The sequence below is a fragment of the Gymnoscopelus microlampas genome, assembly GCF_963454915.1.
Source record: "Gymnoscopelus microlampas genome assembly, chromosome: 6".
Classification (NCBI taxonomy): domain Eukaryota; kingdom Metazoa; phylum Chordata; class Actinopteri; order Myctophiformes; family Myctophidae; genus Gymnoscopelus; species Gymnoscopelus microlampas.
In genome coordinates this window covers 21,498,050-21,525,471 of record NC_139943.1, presented here as the reverse complement: position 1 = coordinate 21,525,471, position 27,422 = coordinate 21,498,050, and the positions used below count along the sequence as shown (strand labels likewise).

The 27,422-nt window shown below is 41.9% G+C and overlaps 1 protein-coding gene across 1 annotated transcript in view; it reads left to right on the top strand.

The window, feature by feature from the left end:
* Nucleotides 1-1,664: 1,664 nt before the first annotated feature.
* The window catches only part of deaf1 (DEAF1 transcription factor), a 34,946-nt gene continuing 9,188 nt past the window's right edge, over nucleotides 1,665-27,422 (top strand). Inside the window, exons 1-10 of the mRNA XM_084060191.1 lie at nucleotides 1,665-2,086; nucleotides 3,048-3,145; nucleotides 5,775-5,904; nucleotides 6,501-6,650; nucleotides 9,116-9,255; nucleotides 9,578-9,643; nucleotides 10,466-10,510; nucleotides 11,495-11,618; nucleotides 14,304-14,405; nucleotides 26,601-26,881. Of these exons, the coding sequence (XP_083916317.1) occupies nucleotides 1,855-2,086; nucleotides 3,048-3,145; nucleotides 5,775-5,904; nucleotides 6,501-6,650; nucleotides 9,116-9,255; nucleotides 9,578-9,643; nucleotides 10,466-10,510; nucleotides 11,495-11,618; nucleotides 14,304-14,405; nucleotides 26,601-26,881 (1,368 nt within the window). The 5' untranslated portion in view covers nucleotides 1,665-1,854. The remainder of the gene's footprint in view (nucleotides 2,087-3,047; nucleotides 3,146-5,774; nucleotides 5,905-6,500; nucleotides 6,651-9,115; nucleotides 9,256-9,577; nucleotides 9,644-10,465; nucleotides 10,511-11,494; nucleotides 11,619-14,303; nucleotides 14,406-26,600; nucleotides 26,882-27,422) is intronic.

Sequence of the window (27,422 nt, the reverse complement as noted above, 5' to 3'; positions counted from 1 at the left end):
ACTCCTCACCATATCTCCCAGAGTGTGGAGGAAGTTTTTCAACCAAATCTGAGGCTACGGTCGTGAAGAATATGTTGAGGATTTTACTCACTTCGTGTTTAGATGAAATGAGAGTGTCATTCACCTTGAGGCTTATGTTTGTAAGCCTGGTTTTCAATTTCTTGCTGCAGCCTAGGAGGTTCTTGAGTAGCTTCCAAAGCTCTCGTGGTTTTCTTTGATTTTCCTCAATGTTGTCATCGAGGTAGCTTTTTTCTGCTAACTGGAGCATGCCATTTACCTTGTTTCTTAGCTTGTTTTTTTCCTTTTCAAGTTTAGCTACGTGGGATTCGAGACCTTTGTTAAAACATTTGGCGGGTTTGATCCTACTTTTATGAAACTCAGAACACTTTTTGTCTCTGACTTTCATGGCAGTAAGGATGTCCGAATTCATCCATGGCACCGAGCGGGTTTTGACCCTGATGGTTTTCATGGGAGCCACACTGTCCAAAATTTGAATGAATTTGGTTTTGAAACTAAGCCAGGATTCGTCTACCTGTGTGCTGTTTAGAACGTCGGACCAATCCTGTTCCTCCAGTCTGTGATCTAAGTTCTCACTCTTGTAATTTTTGAGGTCTCTGATCGTGACTGTTTTGTGGTAACCGGTCTTAGGTTTACGTTTCTTTCTGGTGCAGAAGATCATGTTGTGATCAGATATGCCACAGGTAGAAACACCACTATTTAGGATTTTATCCTTGTCCGTTGTTAGAATGAGATCTATGGTAGTTTGAGTGGAAACACACAGCCTTGTGGGCTGAGTGATCAGCTGGTGGAGTGAGTGCCGATCACAAAACGCCTTGAATGACTTATACATTGACGCTTCCTTACGGAGCATGTCAAGCATCTTCTTTAGCTTATCTCTTTCAGTTCACAACAATTACTTGCCACATGTCATGATATGTAGCATGTACTGTGTATACCCAAGTCTGACAAATGTTTCACATTATCAGTTGGTGGCTGCAGTTATGGTCAATAGATTGGATAAATTAAATAAGGTTTAAGTTTTGTATTAAATATGTTTAACATTTATTTTATATTGATATTGTGTGATCTTATTTAATGCCTACATTTTGTTGTTTTTAACATGATTACCCTATTATGTCTCTTTATATAGCTCAGTGATAGAAATTCAAACACACTCAAACCCCACAAGACAAAGCTCTGGTCCTTCTGCTCAGCTGCTCCTTGGCTTGGAATGCCCACCCTGACCAATGACCATCTGAGAGCACCACAGTCCGTTGACGCTTTCAAAAGGAGTAGACTACAACCTTTCTTTTAACAAAGCATTTGCCTAGATGGACTTATTGATGCCTTGTTTGTTTTTTAAACTTATTCTTAGCTGTGTATAGTGGGGAGGGGGGTCTCTGACCATTGATCTGAATTTTATTCTTTTCATTGTTTTTATTTTAAAATATGTTTTTCTTGCAATGTAGCACTTTAATATTTGTGCCAAATATAAAATGCGTTACAAATACAATTTATTATTATTATTGCTATATAAAGCTTTTCAAAATATTTTTGTCCGTTGTGTCCATAACTCGGTTGCGTCGCTTCGCATTGCGTCGTGTTCATTCGGTAATTTCCGGTACATCTCTTTCCTGTTCATGAAAACAAACGTTGGACGCCATTTCACTGCGGTTAGCGCTTACAAGTGTATTTAGAATCAACTTGATCATGTCTGCATGAACAATAGACGTAAACGCGTCGCAACATTTGCCCTTGTAACCGTTTATTAGACCGTGCAATCGGCTAGGGTACCTTAGCCGGCCGATTACACGATCGGTTAGATTCGGCTTAAATCGTCTGCGGTAGGAAAGAATGGACGAAACGGACTCGGCAACGAAGGCGCTTGGGCTGGTCGTCGTTGAAACGCCTATCAGCGCTGCTGTGGGTTCAGTGTTGGTGGAGGAGGAGGAAGAGGAGGAGGAGGAGGGGGTGGGTTCTGATACCGAGTCGGAGGCCGAAGTCACCACGATGACAGTCATGGGAGAGCCGGGGAGCATCGAGTCCTTGCCGAACTCTGACGATGCCGAGGAAGCAGCGTTTGCAGGCAAGGCTCTGACTCAGTGGAGGATTATATGCATGCATTACATACGTTACTGACGTAAGCCAACCATTTATCGAAGTAGCGGAGCACATTGGCAGTGGTGGAAAAAGTACTCGCATTTTTTTTACATAAGTAAAAGTATCAATACTGCAATGTAGAAGTACTCTATTTATTTTTTAATTAATTTACTCGAGTAAAAGTTCAAAATGATGGCATCAAAATGTACTTAAAGTACCAAAAGTAGAAAGTACTCATTATGCAGAATGGTCCGTCTCACATGGTATCGTATGTTTGTATAAAATGTATTAAAATCTTTTTAAAATAGCAGATCTACAAGCTCACAACAATGTCACATCGTTACTTGAGCTTGTAGATTGGCTATTTTCAAATAGCCAAAGTTTAAATAGGGCTGAAGTGGTTAATGTATGTTTTCAGTAATAATAATCAAATCTACAAAGTAACTAGTAACTAAAGTGTTAAAATAAATGTCGAGTAAAAGCACAATATTTGGACCTGAGATGTAGTGGAGTAGAAGTAAAAGTACAAAAAAATGTAAATACTCTAGAAAAGTAAAAGTACCTAAACATTTTACTTAATTACAGTACTTGAGTAAATGTACCTAGTTACTTTACACCACTGCATACAGGCATAGACTTGGTTGGATTAATAGCCGTTGTCTGAGACAAGCTTTTGATTGATTGAATTGATTGAATACAACAGTTTGTAAAGACAAGCACAGGGAGGTACAGTTCAATAATACAAGGCCAGTTAAGATGATTTTAAACCTAAGAAAGCCTATGGCTTGTTTCCATTCCATCCTTTGTACTCAATTTATCAAAACATTTAATGACAGACAAATATACACTACTATGCAAAAACATCATATAAACAAGTAGAATATGTTGTGCATGCACACAGTTCTAAGTGAGATATAATTTTGTCTTGTCATGTTAAACTGTTACAGACGTCACAACCGTGACTGTGGGTGATGTGCATTCTGCAGAGGACAATGTGTTCACCACAACCGTGGCTACTTCAGGAACCATCCCTGAGCATGTGTTTGTAAGTTTTCACTCATTGGTTATATTCAGAAAGAGTGGACACCTAAAAATTGTGGCCAATTTTTCCCAAATTGTAAAGAAATAATGAATTTGGAAAATGATCTACAGTAATGTAAAGTCGCCTATAGTATACATGATTCGAACATGCATGTTACATCATTATCACCTCAATTCAGCCTACCCTTCAACTTCTTGTTTATGCCCATAACTGGCATGCACACGCTACAAAGACAGGTTTGTAGCAATTTGTAGAAATGTTTGAAATATTAGGCCTTACATTTTCAAGCATTTTCAAATCATGTGTACTTTACATTACTTCAGACCATTTCCCATATATATCTTTTTAAATAGGCAATTTAGCATTGGGTGCCCAGTCTGCCCAGTGTTCCCACAGTGTTTAGGTGCCCGCTCTTCCGGCTACACCAGTCTGATGCATTCTGACATAGCTGTTGCCTTAATGACTGGTGTAGTGGTCAGTGGTGGCCTTGTACACAATCCCATTAAGATACTCGAGTCTAGGTTGGTCAAATTACTCCACTACAAGTGAAAGTTGCTCAGTGACATTTTTTACTTGAGTTACAAGTTACGATTTAGGCATTTAGCAGACGCTCTTATCCAGAGCGACTTAATTACAATAAGCAAGGTAATCACATACTGTACAAAGTATACATACATACTGTATCAAATGCAGAGAGACAGTGTAGTAGGAACCTAGCATTCATGTGAGGTCTAAACCAGTGGTTCCCAAACTGGGGGTCGGGAGGGTCCCCAGATGATTAGCTTAATAATGTGCAACATTGTTTTCTCACACATACATTATAAGTGTATACAGGTTATCTGCACATTTCTAAAGTGACAATTTAAGGACTTTTAAGATCTTTTTAATACCAAATTGTCAAATATTAAAGAAAGACACAAACATTGTGAAAATAGCCGATCTACAAGCTCACAAGTGAGTTCGTAGTTCGGCTATTTTCACAATATTTATCTGTGGAGTCAAACTAAATGTAATGCCTACAATTGCAAGTGCTTGTCAGGGTTGGCGGTCCCCAGTTCAAATATGATTATTTTGAGGGGTCCCCTCCCCACCCACCCCAGTTCAAATATGATTATTTTGGAGGGTCGTGGCCTGAAAGGTTTGTGAACCCTTTCTAAACAATATACTGTCAAAATAATAATCTATACATTGAAACTTTAGGATACCAGGTAAACAATGAAGCTAGCATCTGTTTAAATAACATGATAGCTAAATTATTACTTAATTATTTTAAAATTATGGTCAAGAAAAACAAGCCTAAGTAACAATTACATTAGAATATGACCAGGCTCTGTCTGTGGTCGTAATATCTAGGTCAGTCGCTTGCATCAATTGAACAGAAGGTGGCAGGAAAGGGTACAGGGAGAGTTAAGTGCTAAGGGCTGAGGACGAGTGGAGTCTGAAGAGGTGCGGTGGAAAATTGGGAGTGAGTGTGCAGTTCTAACTGCAATGGTTAGTTTGTACAGGAGTTTGTACAGGAATGCTTGCTTTTAAAAAAAGTATTCAAAAGGGCCTTTTGTTTTATATCAACACATCACTGTATCACATGTACCTCAGTCATAACTCTCTGAAACCACACAATGAATGCACTGACAACGCTAAACAAAGCCTATAGAAACTTCAGCATAGCCTATAAAAACTTCAGCATAGAAATGCAATTTGTCTGACTGAAAGGACAACCAATGTCATTTTTTGTTTCTGTAACAAACTACACACCACACACGCACGCGTACGCGCGCACACACACGCACGCACACACACTTCAGCAAAGCCCATTAAAACTTCAGCATAGAAATGCAATTTGTCTAACTGAAAGGACAACCAATGTCATTTTTTGTTTGTGTAACAAACTACACACACACACACACACACACACACACACACACACACACACACACACACACACACACACACACACACACACACACACACACACACACACACACACACACTGCAGTGTTCTGATTCACCTGTGTGTGTCTCTGTGTGAGGGGTTGTATGTGTATACTGTACCTGTAGCCATTAATCAGGCAGTGATATTGCTGTACAGTATATGCAGATTCCTCAGCACATAAAACAGTCAACCTACCTTATTTCAGTCAGAACTACGGTATTTATTCATTTTGAGGAAATGTCCAGTCAGATTTTAAAGATGACAAGTGTACTTCTGCAGTCAATGAATGTAAACAGTTTGTTGGGGATGATTTAATACATTTAGATTTAAATAAATGAGTTAGGAAAACCTTTAGCATTGAAATGTAGTGGAGTCAAAAGTACAATACTTGTCAAGTCAAGTAAAAAACAAACAAACTAATACTCAAGTAAAATATAGAATACTTGGGAAGTGTACATAAGTACAGTACTCAAGTAAATGTACCTTGTTACTGGCCATCACTGGTTAATTTATGCTTTGTTGTGTCACTCAGTGACACAACAAATCTGTTTTTCTGTTGAGATTGGTTCTTTTTGCAGGTCACACGAGGAAACATAAATTATGTGTTGGATAATGATGATGAAAATGCATTCAGACGGGTAGAATATTCTAGTGCTTAGTGACTGTCCTAGATACAGTATATTTGATCTTCCCCTTTAGACTGGTAGGACCACGCTGCAGATCGGAGAAGGCCTCAACACCCAGAAGGCTACCCTCATAGTGGTCCACACAGATGGGAGCATAGTAGAGGCAACTGGTCTGAAGAGCGCTGCCGCTGCCATCGCATCTGGTAAACTATGGCCTGGATTTTCTCAATGCCCTATTGAACTGCCACTCACAATTCTAGCCTAACCCACTGTAGCTTTATCAGCAGGTCAGGAAAAGCAGCTTTTTCATGTACCCACTACAACGCTGTATGTACTCCAAAATTTACCATCTAGCTGAATTATATTACCAAATGTTTTTTTGTTTTTTTTATGGGATAGAGAGATTCTAGATGAGATTCTGATCCTGTTATTATGGATCACATAGTTTTTTTTAAAGATTTATTCAACAAAATTCAGGTGAATACAATTTCAATATGGAAACACCAAACGCACCCATTTATCTCCAGCCACACAGCAATGCAAGTTTGGTGTTTAAAAAAATCTTCACTGTGGCCAGAGTTTTCAAAAACATTTATTTTCAGGGGACAAAAGCACCTTTGTGTGTCGACAAACCCCCCCAAGCACATTAAAAAAGCGGTGTTCTTAAAAATACTTAGGTACGTGTGGACGGGGCCTAAATGGTGAAATCAAACACACCGCCACCTGTCCACGCTCATAGTCTGTGATCAAAATTGAACCTGACGTTCCATTTGTTTTGTTCTATGTGTTCCTCTACTAGGCCCTCAGACCCCTTCCACCCCACTAAGTCCTGGTCCAGAGAAGGACAATTGCTCCAAGTACAACTGGGACCCGTCTGTGTATAACAACGAGCTCCCCGTACGCTGTAGGAACACCAGTGGCATACTCCATAAGAACAGACTTGGCTCAGGTTGGTGGAAAGAGTAGAAAGTGACACAAAGACACATATTGCCTCAGGCAAACAAGGCAAGCCCGGTTCGTCACAGGATCAGGACAACAGCAATTGTAGAAGAGAACACACTGGAGCTTCTTCCTCAGAGCCATGACTCTGAGGAAGATGCACTAGCATTGAAACGTCAGTCATTTACTAGCACCAGCATTGTAGTAGCACAGGGGTCGTTTTTCAGCCCAAGGACCCCCTAGCTGAAAGAGAGATGAAGCAGGGACCCCCACTACATATTGTATAAAATTGTATTTTCATAGATTTCATAGACCAACACCAAACCTCTTTGCCGAAAATAGCCGATCTACAAGCTTGTAGATATGCTATTTTTTGCTTAAGTTCTTTGCAGAATAGGGATAATAGGATTCAAGTGGTTAATGTAAAAAAATATATCCAATCACACAAAGATTTGGCGGACCCCCTGTAGTAACTCTTAGGACCCACCGTTGAATTTAATTTAATTGTCAGAGCTGCTCCAGTGTGTTCTCTTCTACACATATTGCATTATGACTGTATTTACAATGCTGCCATTTTGCTCTTGCTCTTTCATACTCGAGTGCGGTGGCTATATACATAGTACATAGAATGAGCGCCTTGTGTTTGTGTTTGCTTTCCATGGGCACAAACATAAGTCATGGGTCTGGCCTTTGAAAAGGCTACCTCTTTAACCTTTCCCTGTGCTGGTGCGCGTCTTTGTGTCACTTTCTGAGACACATGACTCGCGGATACAGAAGTGCTCTGTTGTATAAACAAGATGGAGTTAAAGTGTAAGTATGCCTTCAGCATACTCTCACTTTCTGAGACACATGCTACAGAAACTAGGGGTGGTTGAAAAAAATCTATTCTTGTAATAATAGGCTATTTGAGATTGTTATTTTCTACAATTACTACTTTTTCTAGTATTTCTTTTTTTCTGTGAAACGCATTGTGCTTTTCTGTATGAAATGTGGGACACTTATTATTATTATTTATACAGTATATTGTGTTTACACCAAAACAACCAACAGTACTTGATAGATTTTGTATAAGGTACAGAAGTCTGCCACTTGGACTGTGGCAGATAGGGTGACCACCCGTCCCGAAATTCGCGGGACAGTCCCGAAATTGGACCCTCTGTCCCGCGTCCCGCACAAGCAGAGCATTGTCCCGAAAATCTAAGATATGAAGAAAAAAAAAAGTTTTTTTTTTAATAATAAATCGGTAAAATCAGGCAAAAATAAGAATTAAATAACATAACCCTAACCTAACCCTAATCTTAACCCTAAAACCGAAATAAAGAAACCAAAAACTGGAAAAAAACAAACCCAATCTGCCCAGAACCGCGCAAGAAATTCGCACGGGAGGTCCTCATGCACGCGCGTGCATGTGTCCCGCGATGTCCCGCGGAACGGGTACGTCTGTCCCTCAATGGGTCTGTTTGAAGGTGGTCACCCTAGTGGCAGATAATATATTTATCAATGCTTGATTTTATTTTATTTGGATCTCTTTTAGCCGAGGCTAATCTAAAAATAAATAAATGCTTTAACATTCTTAATAACATACATTTACATAGCATTTGTATACTCATTGAGTTTACAAATTGTTTTACATGGCATATGAAAGTAAAGTACCATAACAAAAGAACAATAATGGAATAAACCACTAAAGAATGTGGGCACACCGATTGCAAATTTGTTTTTGCCAGGGTTCTTCCACAAGGGGGGGTCTCTCTTTGTGAAATCATCAATTGCATGGCTCTGACAAATATGCAGACCTGGTGACGCCTCCTGCCTGAAATGAAATATTTTCTTTTGTTTGATGGGTAATTAAAGCAAACATTTTTTAACTCAAATACATCATTTTGGGGGCCCTTGACATGAAAAGGCTAATTTGAGCCAAAAAAATGATCTCTCCTGTTGCTATGGAGGAAAAAAAAAAAAAAAAATTGGAAACATTTTTTTTTCTTTTTTTCAAAAACAGTATATATACGGTTTTGGCACTCAACAGTTGTAATTGAAAATAAGTATATATACGGTTTTGGCACCCAATGTGTTAAGTGGTTGGAAAGAGTAGAAAAATAACTATCGATTTACCAACTTTATATAGTCACCTGCATTTAGTCATTTAACCTTTTAAATCACATTATTGGCTTATCTCAGAGAATGAAAACCAATGTGGTTTGTAGTTTTTCATGGTTTCTGTCCCTTTGAGATAGAATTATCTTGTTATTTGTTGTAGTTTTGGATTTACTGAAGTCAATGACATTGTAGGTGGAATAGGTCACACAGGAGTCACAATGCAACCGTCATGAATAAGGGGGAAAAAACCCTGTTAGGTCAAAGTTATATATTTTATTTCTGACATGAATTGAAGTTTACCTGTTCATTCCCTGATTCCCTTGAAGCTTGTTAAACAAATGGATTGTTTGTATGATTATTCCAAACGACCCACAGGTGGGAAGGGTCGCTGCATCAGGCACAACAACAAGTGGTACACACCCACCGAGTTCGAGGCAGCGGCCGGCCGTGCCAGCAGCAAAGACTGGAAAAGGAGCATCCGCTATGCTGGTCGGCCTCTGCAGTGTCTGATCCAGGTAATAGAGTGACTCATTGGTCAGTGACAGGCCCTTATGGATTGCCCTCCTTGGTTTGTGCTCAGACTGTTAACCACAAACCATATATATATTTCGTAGACCATGGCCCCCCATGGGACTATACTTGGCCCCCTCCTTTTTCCCTCTATACCAAATGTCTTTGCTGAACACAGCTGGTCTACAAACTCATCGCATAACTTGACACATTGTGAGCTTGTAGATCTACGATTTCCGCCCAATGTTCACCTATTATGAAATGCCCAGAATATGGATGCTAGGGTTCACGTGGTTAATGTGATGAATGGTGTTGATTCTCCTCTAGGAAAATATACTGAATCCCCATGCTGCTTCATGTACGTGCGCGGCCTGCTGCGATGATCTGGAGTTGGTGAGTTGGCACCATACTGAGCTTGGGGGTGGGGTTTAGGTCTATAATACAACTCTGTCTGGATTTAGGATGACGTAATAATGTAGCTTTCCAAGTAACCTGGGATGTGCAGCTACATCTGTTAAGTGGCAATGCAATACCTGCCATTATTAACAGATAACCATCCTAAATACTGTCTATATATAAATAAGTGTGTGTGTATGTATAGTCTAAGGCAGGGGTAGGCAACCTTAGACACGGGTGCTAAAACTGGCACAGGGGAGGGTGATCACCTGCACACTGGCAATTGTGAGATAGAGGTTTTTTCTTTTAAAATAAAATATATAAACAATTGAGGACAATTAACATCTGTATGCAAATTACATCCTGCACATAATTCTGCATTCATTCAAACTCTGAACTCTGACTGGGGAGGGAGTCTGGGAGATAGGTGGGTTATTGTTCTGAGTTTAATGATCATGAGGTAGTGTCATAGTTTAGTTTCAGTCTATGTATTTATGGCTTAAGGCTAGCCTGGTAAGGCTGCCAAGTGGCTTCAACCTAGGTGGACGATCTATTATTAAGATAAGATAAACCTCTATTGTTCCCCGGAGGGAAATTCAGGTCTCATAGTTGCAACAGCAGTAAGAGAGAAACACAGGAGATTTAGATTGAGATTAATCTTTCAATAAATTTACAGTCTATCAACAGTGAATATATGAATTGAAATGAAATTATTGTCAGTGACGGTATCTGTCTGTCTGTGCTTTTGTTTGTTTGTTTGTTTCTTACTTACACTCTCTCTCTCTCTCTCTCTCTCTCTTTCTCTCTCTCTCTCTCTAGTGTTCCAAGGAGGGTGACTCTTTCGGAGGGGAGAACATGGGCATGGTAATTTGAATTTACCTCTTGCCTATCCAGTCACAAAGCAGAGATCAGTCAATCAATAATGTCCTCTTTCCAAGGTTTTCATTTAGCCTCTGATTTACTGACTTAATAAGAAGAATCACTTCAGACAGATTGCGGAAAGACACGCTGATTCATTTATTGTTGAGAGTGATGATGCTGAAAAGTTGCTTTTCAAGTTCAAAGTTCCCATCATTGCTGTGCACCCAGGCCAATTGAATTAATTCAGTGCAGACAAAATGTCCTCTGACATGTAAAGCACAAGCTAAAAAACACTCCATCAACCAGGAACTTCAGAAACTGCAGCTCATTTCCATTTTTGCTTTTATAAAGATCAGAATGATGCAGTATAATTGTCACAGGACGCCAAGGACAGCTGTGTCTTTTATATCGCTTATATGGGCTCATCTCCATCATGTGGTAATCATAGCTCTACCCTATTGACGGATAAGGGTAATTTAATTGTCTCCGTCAGGCCGAAACCGTGGCCGAGACTATGTTTTCGCCCCTGTCCGTCTGTGTGTCCGTCCGTCTGTGAGTAGCTAATCTCCAGCACCGTTGGACCGATCGGCGTGAAACTTTGACCTCACGTTATCTCTGGGGTCATGTGATCAACCAATCAAACTTTACTTTATTAAGGACACATGGTCCATAGCACATAAAGATGTATGAGTCCGATTCTTTAGATCCCAGACTGCCTTTAAAGTTTGCGGGCCCTAGGTATGCAACCCGACCTGGCTCCGAGGTGCACACTTTTCTAGTTTATACTACTGTCGCTTGACAAAAAGGATGTATGTACATTAAATAAGAAAAAGAGGTTGCACATCAGCAATGGGTTTTCTCAGTGGAGTGCTAGACCCAAAATGTATGTACATTATTAGGAAAATCACAGTTTCTTTGTCACTCATTTCATTTCAATGTTACCACGTGCCACAGCAATCAATCTTTACCTCGCTTGTCATTGCTAAGACTGGTCCGGTGAGACTTTTCATCCCGTACAAGAGAAGGAAGAAGGACAGCGAGCAGCCAACCACCCCAGATAAGAAGGACCTTTCATCTCCCAAGAACATCACCCTGACTCCAGGGGCCACATGTAAGTCCAAGAATATCACTCGATGACTCCGGGGGCCACATGTTAGTCGCTTCCTATCCAACATGAAATTGATTGATCCAAGGGAACAGAGATCGCTGTCACCCTCCAGGGTAATTCCAGCAATCCAACGATTTTTCTCCAGTAATTACATTGCATTCATCCATTGTGGACAACTTGGCCAAACTCTGATCTCTGTCTGTACCAGATATGCTTCTTTTTTTAGCTTGGATCTTTTGCTTCTTGCTTCCATTTTCATGTCTTTTTTAAAATATACTTTTTATCTGTGGCAGCATAAGCAGAACCATTCACACAATGTACACTGCAGTGAAGTTAGTTTGTTTTTTGATGATGGTGAAATAGTGATTTTGTTTGCATTTTCACATATCAATACATAAGACCTTAATTGATCCCCAATTAACTGATGAATTATATGTGTTGGATTGATCTCAATTAAGTTTCAGGTCTCTCCCAGTTTATTTCCACACCATACTGCAATTAATGGAATCCAGTGGCTTCCTTGAAAATCAAACCATGGAATGATTTGGAAAATAATGTACCGTAGTAATGTCGAGTCTGCCGTGAGTTGATGTCACTGGGCTAAACATGCCAGACCACTTGCAGGGTAGTAAATTGTCACAGGTGCCAACCCATTGTAGAGAACTACTCTAGAGCCTTCCCTTCCTGTGGCACTCAGTGTTGCCAGATTCTGTGAGAGAAACAAGCAACCAGGTCTAGGAGAACCAGCCCAAAAGAAGCGGCTATGGGCCACATGAGCACTTTAACATATACATCAGCTATTTGAAAATAGCAGATCTACAAGCTCTCAACTGTTGTGAGCTTGTAGATTGGCTATTTTCAAATACAATCTTGCGGGGAAATTATAATAAGCAGATCTGGCAACCCTAGTGGCACTAAGAATGCAATCCAAGAAGAGGCCTTTTACCCTCTGCACTCCATGAAAGGTGTTTTTTAAGCAGTCATTCATCAGCATACTGGGTGGGTGAAATGGGCCAATGGGTGAAATGAGCCTGAAAAGGTCAAATGTCTGTTGGTTGGTTTGCATTTTCAAATGCAAACTTGAGAGCTGGTCACAGCTTATTATCACGAATTACCGGTACATGCTTGTTGTTTAATTAATAATGGCAATGGTAATAAGGATAATAATGAAACAACAAATTCAACAATTTTGAATCCATTCATAGTTTGACTAAATATAGTGTGACATTTCATAACTGACAGATATACGTATAATGGAACTTATTTTGACCTGTCTGTGTGATAGAGTAACACAACTGCAGTGGTTGGAAGTGGTCTTCCGACACTTCTATTGAGAGATTTAGGCCCTGTGTTAGGTAGGAACCGTACTGGTTGAGGAGCAAGAGGTATTGTCTGAAGCACAATATCACCCCTACCCACCTCAGCTGTAGACATTTCGGCCCGTGTTTGAATCCTGGGAAGGATATAAATCTTATGGATTGCAACTTTAACCTTCTCTTTCCATCCCTCTATTTCTCTGCGGATTACCGGTAATTTGCCTTCACTCTGCTTTGCTATGATTGCTATTGCCCCCCACCACCCCCCCCTTTCCACCTGGTAGACCCTGTCTACAAGGTTGCTTGTTTGTTGATATTTGCAGCATTTTGAACTTACATACTGAAATGACATAGTTGTCGTTGACCCATTTGAAAAAATATTTCATAATTGAGGTCCCTGGCCTACTGTCAGCATGCAAAAGAAATATGACACTGCTCGGCCTAGTTGTATGCAAGATGTCCTTGCTCAGCTTCAGCCTTGTATCAACTGTTTATGTCTGTTCATTTTGGGTGGTAGAAAGGGAAAATGGGCCAAATTTTGCTCCTATGCAGTACGCACACGCGCACGCACGTGCAGGAGAAAACATGATTTCCATTTCTCCCAGACTGGTACAATATTATAGATCTTACACGCCAGAGTGTGCCATGTGAAATTCAGTATTCATCTTTAATATTTTTCACGTTTTGACATATTGATCTTTCTGCCCTTAACAATTGTTATGAACAGTGTAAGGAAAGGCCTTATGATGTTTCATAAACTTCAATGAGGATTTACTTTCAACATCTATTTGTGAAATTTCTAACTTCACAGCACTCTGTCTACCAAATATAAATCTGTGACCGCCCCTCCAGAGCATGGGAACTTGGGAAGCAATAGCGAACCAATCACCAAGTCCTGCGAAACGTCCACATTTTGAAGAAACACCTTTTTTTTTTGCTGGCTAAATGTAGGACTGGGCTATTACCCCAGTCAAAAAGCCACACAAGCAAAACAAAAACAGTTAGGTTGTTCCACCCAGATTACAGTTTTGTCTACTCTCATCCCACAAATCCATTAATTAACTCAGGACTCAGAATCACTGTGTGTGGGCATACAGCGGTTGTGTCCAGTTAATTTGCCAAATTACATTAACTTAACTTTTTAAAATAAAATCTGACACAATGAGATTGCTTCTCATCTGTCAGATTACTTTGCCCTTGTGCTTGTTGATGGCTACAGTATACCGTAATACAGCACACCCTGCTGGCCTAGAAATCCAACTTCCACTAGAGCCATGCTGCTGTCTTCTCACTCTCTGCTTTCCTTCTGTGGATTCAATAAAGAAAAACGTAACATGTTTAACTTGTCCCCTCCACCCCCTTTCTTTGGCAGTTACCGTGTCCCCGTCGGGCCAGATCACCGTTGACCGGACACCTGCCACCGACATCATCTCAGAGGGCACATCTCATAGCGAGGTGTTCACTAGCACTGCAGGTAAGCCCACCTCAGGTCACACCCACAATAGACTTTCATCAGGAGGTACTACTGCTTTTATTTTATTGTTTTGTTTTGTTTTTCTCTCTTTTTCCCCCAATTGATCAAGGTATGATTTGAAAACTAGTATGCTAAAGATACACCTGATACAAATGTAGGCATTGACTGATGGGAGCTTCCCAGTACAACCACATCTCCATGCATTGGGACAGCTGGGGGTCCCCTGAAGTGTCTAGCTCAAGTGCAAGTTGAATTATCAAAGGAGGCTAAGGGAGAGTGTTGTGTGTTCCGTCTCCCCTCACAGATTTTCAGAGATTCAACAGTTGTGTAACTGTTTTAACCACTTAGACCACTAGATACTTTGTTGACCTGGGTCGCCTAGGGGTCTATTCTCGGCCCAGTCATTTTTTCCCTCTACACCAAATGTCTTTCCAAAAATTGCCGATCTATAAGCTCACAACCCATCGCGAGCTTGTATATGACATGCCCAGAAAGACATTGACGCTAGGGTTCAAGTTGTAATACAGCGCATTGCTGACCTTGACTAAATAATAAGACAGATTATACTGCAGTCACATGGGGACAACAGCAATTCCTTTTATCATTTTTTTACATTAAATCAGACTTGACCTTTGTTAGGACATGCAAAACATGCTTGACATGGGCACATATTGCATACTGTATAGTGGAAATTGCTCATTAGTACGATCACTATATTTGAGTCAAAGTGCTTCTGACACATGTTCAACCACAGCTTGTGTGAGGGGGGTTCTCTAACCCTCAGTGACATTACCTGTTCCGACTTCCCTCCCCTGGGTCACACAGGATATTTAAAGGTACTGCCCCCAGCAACAGTGGCATTTTGACCTTGTGTGTCCCGCCACTGCATGCGTCACTTTCCAGTGTCTAAACTATGTCGGTGGAGGTGCCCCCCCTCCCCCTGCCCCAGAAAATGGCTCTCAGTTCCTGCACCAGATATCCCAGCAGTCTCCATGAGTGCCTCAAACCCCAGAGCCTATTCATCATCCTATCTTGTTTCCGGGATGCCCGGGTCCCCATGTCTGCATGCCGATGGCTGACACACATACGGTCCCCCCTTCCTGTCCAATTTAATAAGGTCCACAGAGACGGCGGTCTCGCGTTTCTGTGCCAGGGAACCCCAACCTACAGTATAAGCTATTACTGGGTGAAGAATGAGCCGTCATCGGGCCTCTCTCTCCTCTGTCCGACTCTTTACTTTACTTTCTCCGTCATCCATGGTTCCATGAGAACAGTGCCGATTGTGAAGTGGATGTGGCACCAAAGGCTCTCTTGATTATTTGTCACCCCTGAACCCGGGATGCAAAGTGTGTGTCTTGAGTGTCCTTCATATGCAGACACACACCTTATTTCATTAAGTCACATGCTACACACAAATACAAACTTCAATCCTATCCTATATAAAAAATTTGGCTTAAGGGAGGACGGGATCATGGTGGCGGTATTTTGGTATGTAATTATTCGTTTAGATTATAAGATTTTAACCTTGTGCATTGGCTAATTTCGCTACTTTTGTGCGACACTTTCATATGACGAAGTAGGGCATTCATATAGGGGATAAAAAGAAAATAACTACATTCAATGTTTCTGCCCAACAGTGACAATATAATAATATAATAATAATAAACTTTATTTATAAAGCGCTTTTCAAAACATGGTTACAAAGCGCTTTACAGTGGCATTCAAATACAGTACACCAAGAACATATTTGGTGTTGACGGTGAGGCAATTCAGTTTAAAAACAGATGGTAGGATAAACATCCATAAAATCATTACAGGCAGGGACAAGAAAACAATACAATAAAACAATAATCACATGGTCTAAGAGAAAGCCTTGATATAGAGGTAGGTTTTCAAGAGTGATTTAAAGGATGCCACTGAGTCTGCATCCCTCAGGTTCTGGGGTAAGGCGTTCCAGAGAGTAGGTGCCTGGGCTGTAAGTGCCCGATCGCCCATAGTGACTAGGTTTGTTTGAAAGGGAGTCAGGAGACACTTACCTGGCGATCTGAGGTTGCGCTCAGGTTGATGTGGTGTCAACATGTCTAAGATGTACGAGGGGGCTAGACCTTGCAGGGCAAAGTTGTCAGTAGGATCTTAAAATCAATTCTAAATCTCACTGGCAGCCAGTGAAGGGAGGCCAGGACTGGTGTGATGTGATCACGCCTCCTAGTGTTTGTCAGTAATCTAGCTGCTGAGTTCTGAATAAGTTGGAGGCGAGAGATAGCTTTTTTGCTGAGCCCAGAATACAGCGAGTTACAATAGTCTAGGCGTGAGGTGATGAAGGCATTTATTACTTTTTCGAGGTCTGAAAATGTGAGGAATGGTTTGATTCTGGAAATGTTTCTCAACTGGAAGAAGCATGACTGTACTACTTTGGATATTTGTCCATCAAAGGACAGATCAGAGTCGAACCACACGCCTAGGTTTCGTGCTAAAGTCTTCACGTTGTTTGCCAGGCTGCCTAGCTGTGCCTGGATAGGGAGGGTGGAACTTGGGGGGCCGAATAGGAGGATCTCGGATTTTGTCTCGTCTAGTTGGAGGAAGTTTTGGGACATCCAGCACTTAACGTCTGAGAGACATGTGAGGATCCGGGATATATTACCTGAGTCATTCTGTTTGAGTGGGATGTATAGTTGTGAGTCGTCTGCATAGCAGTGGAAATGTATGTTATGATTTCTAATGATATGGCCAAGTGGGAGCATATAAATTGAAAAGAGCAGTGGGGCCAGAATTGAGCCTTGGGGGACTCCGCAGGACAGGGGGACCTCAGAGGAAGACGCCTCCCCGATCACCACCGAGAAACTCCTATCAGTAAGGTAGGAGCGCTGCCAGTTTAGTGCTGTGCCCCTAATGCCAACCCATTTTTCCAGGCGGTCAATTAAAATAGCGTGGTCTACCGTGTCGAATGCTGAGCTAAGGTCTAGAAGTATTAAAATTGAACAGTCACCCTTGTCAGCTGCAAGTATTAAATCATTGGTGACTTTTAGAAGAGTTGTTTCGGTACTGTGGAAGGCACGGAAACCTGATTGGAAGTCCTCAAAAATACTGTTAAAATTCATAAAAGCTATCAGCTGATTAGCCACAGTCTTTTCAAGGATCTTTGCTAAAAAAGGAAGCTTTGAAATAGGCCTAAAGTTGCTTAAAATCAATGGGTCGAGTGTTGGTTTCTTTAAAAGTGGTTGCACTAATGCAGCTTTGAGGGTGGAGGGAAAGATGCCAGTGGACAGAGAGCAGTTAGTAATATTTAAAATATTGGGACCAAGTGTCTGTAGAATTTCTTTTAAAAATCTGGTTGAATAATATCCAGAGGGCAGGTAGTGGATTTCATCTGGGAGATGTTTTTTTCCAGGGTGAGCATGGAAATCTGGTCGAACATATTTAACATGGGAGGAGGGACAGGACAGATGACTAGTGCTCTGGATTCTGGGATGATCTGCTGTCTGATAGCCTCCACTTTGGTTGTAAAATGGATTAACATTTCTTCACACATTTCGGGTGATGCTTCCAGAGGCTGACTAGATGGTGGACCAATTGCTGCGTCTATAGTCTGAAATAGGACTCGAGGGTTGTGACTTTGAGAGCGGATTAATTTAGAGAAATATGAGTTTCTTGCCTCCTTGACGGCACTCTGATAGGCGGCCATGCTTTGTCTGAGTATATTAAGATATCCTTCTTGTTTATCTTTTTGCCATCTCCGTTCTGCTCTTCTACACTGTTGTTTGATTTCCCTTGTGTGGTCATTTAGCCAATGTAGGGCATTCGGTTTCTGATATTTTGTTTTAAAAGGTGCAATTTTGTCCAGGATATTTGTGCAGGTACTGTTAAAATTATATACTAGATCATCGACAGAGTGTTGGGACTGAGGGGGGATGGAGGAGACGGCCGTAAAGGCCTGCTGGAAGCGAGAGGCAGACTTCGTATTAAAAACATGCACATAGGAAGAAGATAGGGGCTTAGGAGCCGGGCATGGAAGAAGTGTTTGAATAAGCACTGCCTTGTGGTCAGATGGCGGAAATTCTCTGATGTCGATGTTCTTCAGAGAAAAACCAAATGAGAGCACCAGGTCCAGTGTGTGGCCCCTAATGTGTGTGGGACCAGTAACCGATTGCACAAAATTGAAAGCTTCATACAATTTGATAAAATCGGTAAATATGCACACAGTGATCCTGTTATCCCCCGTAATAGCCAGATTGTCATTCTGTCATATGACCCTGCTTCCACACATCAAGGTTGATGAAGTAACCAAGGCTACAGGTGGGCGGGTGGTCGCCCAAACTCTCCGTTGGTTCAGTGAGCCGGCAGTCAATGACGTCACTAGTACATACAGGGAGAACTGCAGAGGTGGCGAGGGAAATGGTTGAGGGCTCCTGGCAGGATATGGGAGGAGAGAACCTCTCTACTCTCTACTTTCCATAATATATTCCCCACTCCTTTGGGGTATTTTTTGTCACTGCACATGTACTGTAGGTGAAATATGTCCTCTGTATTATTTACCCATCCTAGATATTAGGAGCAGTGGGCGCTATTAATACAGTGCTCGGGGAGCAGTTAGGGGTTAAGTGTCTTGCTCACGTACACTTTGACACATAGTCAGACTGGGGGTGGACTGAGGGGTGAACCAGCGACCGTCTGATTTCCATCATTCCATGGTAATGATTTGGTGCCCTTGAGTCATGCCTCAGTGGCTCAGGGGTAGAGTGGCCGGGTAGAGTGAGCTGGAAACCGCAAGGTTCCCAGTTCGATCCCGGGCTCCCCCAGAGTTAGTGTCAAAGTGTCCTTGAGCAAGACACTGAACCCCTAATTGCTCCCGATGAGCAGGTTGGTGCCTTGCATGGTTTCCTCTGCCATCGGTGTGTGAATGTGTGTGAATGGGTGAATGTAATGCACAATCTATATAAAATGCTTTGGATAAAAGCGCAATATAAATACACCATTTACCATTTTTACCATGCCTAGGAGGCAGATCGGTGTGATTTTAACAACTTAAGCCCTATATACTTTGTTGTACGATGAATAGTGAAAATAACCCAGAACTTGTAGATTTGCTATTTTTGGAAAACAAAAAACATAGGGAGATCAGAGTATAGTGTCAGTTATGCTGAGTGTCATATTTCCTTCTTTCCTGCCTTCTTCCTCAAATTCCTCGGACTGGAATTGAGGTTCTACTGTGGGCAGTGGGCAGTGCTCTATAAGCAAGATAATGATGGTGAAAACACTGCGTTTCTGCATTAAGTGGTTTTATGAACCGGGTCCCATTGCTCTTGCTCCAGTACGTGCCCTGTACTTCTCAGACACCCAGCAATTGTCTGGGGATGACAGGCATCAGCGAGAGCCATCTCCCACCCTCCCTGTTCTCATTCAGAGAGCCCCTCTCTGACGTGGTGTCACGCTGCCATTCCCTTGCTTTCCGACGCTCTTTTTTTTCTGTCTCTTTCTTACCGTCCGGGTTTTCCCACTTGCTCTCTTTCTATATCGTTAGCGTCTCTCTGTGTCTGTCTGTCTGTCTGTCTGTCTCTCTCTCTCTCTCATGCGCACACGCCCCAAGATAACATTTCTGAAGATCACACACACCCTTGCATGTACTTGTCGGGGCCACACACACACAAAGCACATGCCAACATTCACCTAGTTAGTACACACATATGCTTGCACACCCCGCTCACATAATACAATATACCTGTGCCACGCTGTTCCTGTTGCTCCTGCTGACCTGCTTGCAAAATCTTCACACAATTAGACCCAGGGCTCAAGGCCTGGTTATTTTAGGAGACGTCTAGAAGTGGAGGGGAGCCCGTCTGCTGAGGCTGAATGAAGTTCCAGACTGTTTACCTCAGGCAACCGTGACCTTTATCAGCCTTTTCTGACCATGATTAAAGTCTCGGCTGTCTGCGCTATATACACTGTAAAGTCTGTAAGTCTCCAGTGTTGATTTAACTCTGAGAATGTTGAAATGTAACCATTTCGGGGTGCATTTCGTTACATTCGTACACTCTCAGTTAAATCAATGTAAGTTAAATTAACACTAAAATGAGAAAATGGTGCAATCATATACAGTAGCACCTTCATGCAAAGGGCTTTACAGTGTGCATCACACGCACGCACGCACGCACGCACGCACGCACTCACTCACCCGTGTCTTGCTCAAGGACACTTCGAAACTAACCTAGAGGCAGCCGGAGATAACAAGCGGCCGCTCTACCTCCTTTGCCAGGATTTTACTATGTACGACAGGACAAGAGAAAGCCTGTGTCAACTGGCCAGTATGGCTGCAAATATGAATAAACTGCATGATTACACACTAACAAATCAAGGTACAGGAATGGTACCTAAAAGGACCTAAAAGAGTACAAATGCTTTGTTGCTCCAGCTGTACCGGTACGAGCACGGTACCGTACCTTTTGAACATTTGGTGCATTCTTGTCTGTACCTCTAAAAGCACATTTCTGCACTCCTACTGATTGAATTTTTCAAACTTTTATATCCTGGTACAAAAATTTACCAAATGGAAAGAAAGGTACACCTCATTTTGTACCTTTGAGGCTAAAACATAACCTTATATTCATAGAGAAATACATTTACAACTACTTAAAGAACTAACAATTAGTTTGAATCTTTTACGAAAATCAATTATTGGAAAAGATGTTGTACCTTTTGTAATTAAACGAAGGTTCACATTTCCGTACCTTCTGACAAATATACCTTTGGGTACAGAAATGATGTGTATAATGAGCTTTATGAATTAATCTCTTAATTAAGGATTCTCTTGACTCTTCTGCCATCATCATTGTGAGTGACGGAGAAAGTTTAAGCATGGGTGTTATTGAAAGTTCACTAGGAGATTTAATTGAATGGTTGAAAACGGGCTATATAGACATCAGGACAGAATGATGAGATAAAAGCACACGGATTGCATCCGCCTATTTCTGTTACAGTTACAAATTGCCTTTGCTGAAAATAGGACCCAGGTGGATGTACCCAAACTCTGGCTGCAGTGGCTCAGCAACAATAACAATGGAACTGTAATGCCCGCTGGTATACTTGGTCGCATGGAATGTCGTGCGCTGAACATGGCAGATCTACAAGATCACAACGCATTGTGATGCGACGCATTTTTGAGTTTGTAGATCTGCTATTTTTGGTGTGCAACACCGGCACACAAATACGTATAAATCACCCTTAACTCTTTGACTGCCATTGACGAGATTTCTCGTTTTTCTCCGCATGGCTCAGCCAGCCGTCGACGAGATTGACAAGATTTTTGAAAAAATTAAAAAAAAAATTAAATTTTTTTTTTTTAATCACAAAGGAAGGAGGAGATAACGCGATGCACACACACACACACACACACACACACACACACACACACACACACACACACACACACACACACACAGTTAAGAACCCACCAAACATCAGTTTGCCTTTTCTTAGATGGCACTCACTGGGGCATGCAGCTCCTCATTTCCTCTCTCGCTCTCCCCCTCGCTCTCTCTCTTTCTAATCCCTCTTTCTGCATACAGTACCTTCCCTCCCATAAGCCTCACCTCTGTCTACTCGCTCCACTGAGTATGGATTCCAGTGAACAGGAAGGAAGCTGTGTGCTGGATGTTTGTTGTGGCTTGACCTTTCATACACACACACACACACACACACACACACACACACACACACACACACACACACACACACACACACACACACACACACACACACACACACTCTGACAATTTTCTTCTCTTCCAGATACTGTACAAGTGAACCTAGATTATCCTAGCATAGAGATCCTAGATGTCTATGAATTTGATGTATTACCTCAATTGTAAATTGTACACTCTACTCCTCTCTTTCTCTCCATCTATATTCGCTCACATTTCACTTTCTCTCAGCACACGTGATTTTCATTATAATATAATGAAAATGACATATTATTTAGAACTGCCCTTTGCCTTTCTGCTGTCACATTGTAGTACATCTCTCTCTACATTTCACTCTCTTAGTCTAATATAATCCTCCCATCTGCCCTGACCCTCAGTACCTACCTTCTGTTGGGTGTGATTGGGTTATTATCTCACGGCCCCGCAATCTCCCAGTGATTTGTTTTGATAATTTCCTTCCCCACTGACTTGTCATTTAAGTTGCGTGAATTGTGCATGTGGCATAAATAATTCAGCAAGCAATTTCTGATCGCATCGCTTATCCACCGCTCGACGTTCACACACAGCGGACACTCCAGTCGAGCTGCCTTGATTGGCTATTTGAAAAGTCCCCCAGCGAGTTCTCTGATTTATCAGGACACGGCCGTTCACATGGGATGTCGCTAGAACGAGCACCTTGATTGACAGGTGGAGCTGTCACGCTTTTGATCACTTTACCTCAGCGTCGTGAACAAGACTAACCCCTGTCCATCAAGTGAGTTATGGTGTTGTTGTAGACATAGATAGGGGGGGGGGGAGCAGCAGAGCCCTTGCTGAATGTCCCTGAATGAATGCGCATTTACACATACTCACACACTTGCACCAAATCTGTTTTGAGTGCCTTGTGTGGCAGTGTGAATTTAGGACAGTGTAAATTGGGCTGTGTTATCCAGTGATGTGAAAATCCCTTGCAGACAGACTGGGCATGTCTGTTTTACACACAAGTCACATGCACAGGCTGTTCCTACTCTTGTTAGTGATACTGAGTGGGTTTGTCCCTAAAAGCTATCCCTTACCTCATCCTTTAAATGCCTAACTCTAACTGTAGCCATAACTTCTTAAATAAGCTTTCTTGTCTTTAGGGCTGAGTAAATGGCAAAATCCCTTAAGTGTACTGATATTTAACTTCTGGACCTCTCATCTAGTAGTTATGGCAGGCAAGAATCCTAATCTCTGTCCAATCGATGGGAGCACACATACAGTAAGCAGTAGCACCGTGCATTAGGCTGCTCCTTTTTTCTGGTCCCACGGTATGACTGTGGGACCGAAGAGGCTCATGCAATGGATGCCAGCTCTGGGTCATTGGGGCAGATGTTTAAAGTGTACATGTAATTGTTGGAATAATGACATACTCACGCATTGATGTGCATACGCAATTGCACACTCTAGTGTAGACTACTCGTTTTGTGTCAGGTCTGGTTGCATGGAACGTGTTTTCACTGTCAAGTCTAGAACTCCCCTTCTGGAGCCGCGTGGCTCCTGTGGTTGGATGCGAGCCAGATGCCAGCCTATTCCCCATGGGCCCCTGGCTCACCTAGTGCCTTTGCTTAGGCTAGCTACTGCTACTTTACACCGAGCTCCTCAGTCCATCCAGCTGGAGGAAGATGAATCCCCACACACACACACACTATCCACTGAAGCAGAAATAGGCCGACACACGCCTCATGTTCAGCCACCTGCTGCTGCAGCCCTCACCCCAGTGAGAGAGAGGACGTGAGAGAGAAACCAGGGAGATGCACATGCACCTACACAATGTGCACACATTCATATAGGAGGCGAAAGGCGTTTTCGACTTCTGATTTTTGCAACTTGTCTGTCTTTTACAATGAGCAACTTTTATTAAATAACGTTATTGTACACAGTTAAGTGCAGAATGACTCAGGCTTGACTACAGTGCAGCAGAATGATTACTTTCAACAAAGAAATACAATAGTAATGGCATGTGGTCTGTATTTTTCTTGGCCTGTTAACGAAAATAATTTCTTTCCAACTTTGAAATGTGCAAGAGACAGAAGGCTACATGCAGAGAGCTTGCAAGAAACAAGAATCAATCGACACATTACAAGTTCTACTCAAAACCAAAATATAACATAACATTGTACCTTACATTGTTTGGTAAATTTTACTTAGGGAAGTGGGGAAAACAGAAAGCCTGACTGCAGCACAATATGCAATTCCACAATGTGGTCGGTCTGTATTTCAGACATTTCACGTGTGTGAAGCCTGGTGATGCGAGGTTAGCGTCTCAGTAACATTAAACAGTCATCTATCTTTCTGGAAATGTTTTCCACCGCCATATAGTTTCCTGCAACGTTTTTTGATCAAAAACTTGTATTTAAAAAAGAAAATGAACCCTACAAAGCGATCCCCCTCTATAAAGCCTACCGTTTTTGTTTTGATGTCAATATTATAGATTCCATGGTGGCCAGCAACATTGGATATGATACATATACCGTATATTGGGTTTGAATCAAACAGGATGAAGTTCGCGGCTTTTGATAAAGTGCAGGTCCGCTGCGTACCTCTTCAAAGGACCCCAATGGAAACAAGCCATAGGCTTTCTTGGGTTTAAAATCCTCTTAGCAGACCTTGTATTGAACTGTACTTTCCTGTGCTTGTTTTGCAAACTGCTAATAAAGTATTCAATCAATCAATTCAACCAATTAAACACCTTGCACATTGACACGCTTGTTAATGAATGTTTTACATTCAATCTGAGAACTGCCAACAGTCAACCTGAAAAGTAAAATGAGCGTAACACCTTTCCTAGTTGGAAAAAGGCAGAATCGCTCCTGTCCTTTATGAATAACCAATCCTACATACAGGTTGCATTCTGTATACACACACACACACACACACACACACACACACACACACACACACACACACACACACACACACACACACACACACACACACACACACACACACACACACACACACACAAGAATAAAAAACAACGACGACTCGTTGACTTCTCTCGGTGAATGTCAACTTGTGTTAATGACATAGACACGCTGACTTTTGGGTTAATGCCCTAACGCACATGCTGTGGTACAGTACAGTGGATGTGATTAGTTGGCAAGGCAAATCTATGTACAGTATCTTACCTGCTGTGGGACACGGCAATACATGAGTCCTGCATGAGAATGACCTGCTTCTGTTTCCCTCTGGTTTCTAAAACAGTAATCTGGGTTACTGGGTTGTTTCCTGCAGAGGTACTACGTGTGTGTGAGGAGGTACTTGTGTGTGAGATACTGTGTGTGTGTGTGTGTGTGTGTGTGTGTGTGTGTGTGTGTGTGTGTGTGTGTGTGTGTGTGTGTGTGTGTGTGTGTGTGTGTGTGTGTGTGTGTGTGTGTGTGTGTGTGTGTGTGTGTGTGTGTGTGTGTGTGTGTGTGTGTTATAGGAGCGACTATTTGGCCTATTTTCCCTATTTTCCCTAGCTCCCCTTTACTTCCTACCCCAGTTTCATTTCAGGCCTCCAGACAGAAATTTATTTCAACAGTCGATACAAGGTTGGGAGCTGAGCAAGGACAACTTTGACAGACACAGTTTCAAACTTGTTCTTTTCGCCCTCACTTTTATTGCATTCCCTACACAGCAAGGCTATTTATGATGACACTCCTGCCAAGGATGTACTCAATAATTCTCTACCGGTTGGTTATAGGACCACAGACACTCCTGCCAAGGATGTACTCAATAATTCTCTACCGGTTGGTTATAGGACCACAGACCTAAGTGCTTTGAACAGACCAGCATTGCCATCTGTAGAACCTTGTACTCTCGTTAGTGGGGCTAAAATAAAATATCATTATTGTGCTGATGGGGGGGGTATATATTGTGTATTCACTGGGTGACGTGAATAAAGCATTTTGTTGCTTCTGAGTCTTCGCTCCAGCTGAAGAATTCCAAATGAGGTGATGTTCGCTTCACCTTTCACATCTCGACAGCCAATCAGCGTTGATGATGTTCTGTAATATTGAGTTGTTCTACTACTGTGTGCCAGCCTCAAGGTGTAAAGTTGACTCGTTGATTCATCCAGCTCCAACCGCCCGGGAACCAGCAACACACACAAGCCGTTGCAGAGGCACAGGAACTGATTTTGAACACTGTTAAATGAACACTGGAGAGGTTACTGACATTTGCTATCCGTTTTTGTGCTTACAAACAAAACAAGCGTCAAGCTCAAACTTCTCAAACTTTTTCATGTCAAAGACCACCCAAAATGATATGTATTTGGCCGCGGACCCACATCTCAAAATGTTTTGTTCCAAGGACCCCCCAGAAGCAAACATTTGATTTAAAAATGTTTGCTTTAAAAGTATATATTCGAAGATTTGCACACATTTTCACGATTTCTTTCAAAAGAATAGCCCAAAGTATAAAATAATGGTTTAAGTGGCTACACAGATGCGTTCCCGTTTATTAATGGGTTAATCCTCCCTCCCTCCCCCACCCACAGTGTTGACGGCGCTGCCAGCCCTGGCCATGCCCTCCCAGGTGGTACAGGCCAAAGTTGCGTCCCCACCCCCCAGCCTGGTCAATGGGCTGGAGGTGGCGCAGGTGGGGACTCTGTCCCAGGTCGGAGCCATGGGCGACAGTCAGAAGAACACTTGGCTGTACCTGGACGAGATGGCCAACACACTGCTGACCAACGTGCAGGAGCTCAAGGCCCTAATCGAGCAGGCCAAGCAGCAGGCTGCCCAATCAGGGCAGGACAAAGGTCATGTGACCAAGAGGGAGGTGAGTGGACTGGCTGCTCTGGTTGGCGGCAATGGTGTAAAGTAACTAAGTACATTTACTCAAGTACTGTACTTGAGTACAATTTTGAGGTATTTTTTACTTTACCGGAGTATTTCCAATTTTCAATACTGGAGTATTTCCCATTTTCAATACTGGAGTATTTCCAATTTTCAATCATTTTACTTCTACTACACTGCATCTCAGAAGCAAATACTGAACTCCTCTACAATTATTTGAAAACTTTATTTACTAGTTACTTTGCAGACATTAATTATTATATTATAAAACATACTTTAACCACTTTATGCCTATTTTATACATAGGCTATTTGAAAATAGCAGATCTACAGGCTCACACCGAGCTATTTTCAAACATTTTAGTACTTTTACTTTTGGTACTTTAAGTATATTTTGATGCCAATACTTTTGCACCTTTACTCAAGTAACATTTTGAACACACCTTTTACTTGTAGCAGAGTATTTTTATATTGTGGTATTGCTACTTTTACTCAAGTAAAATATCTGAGTATGTTTTCCACGAC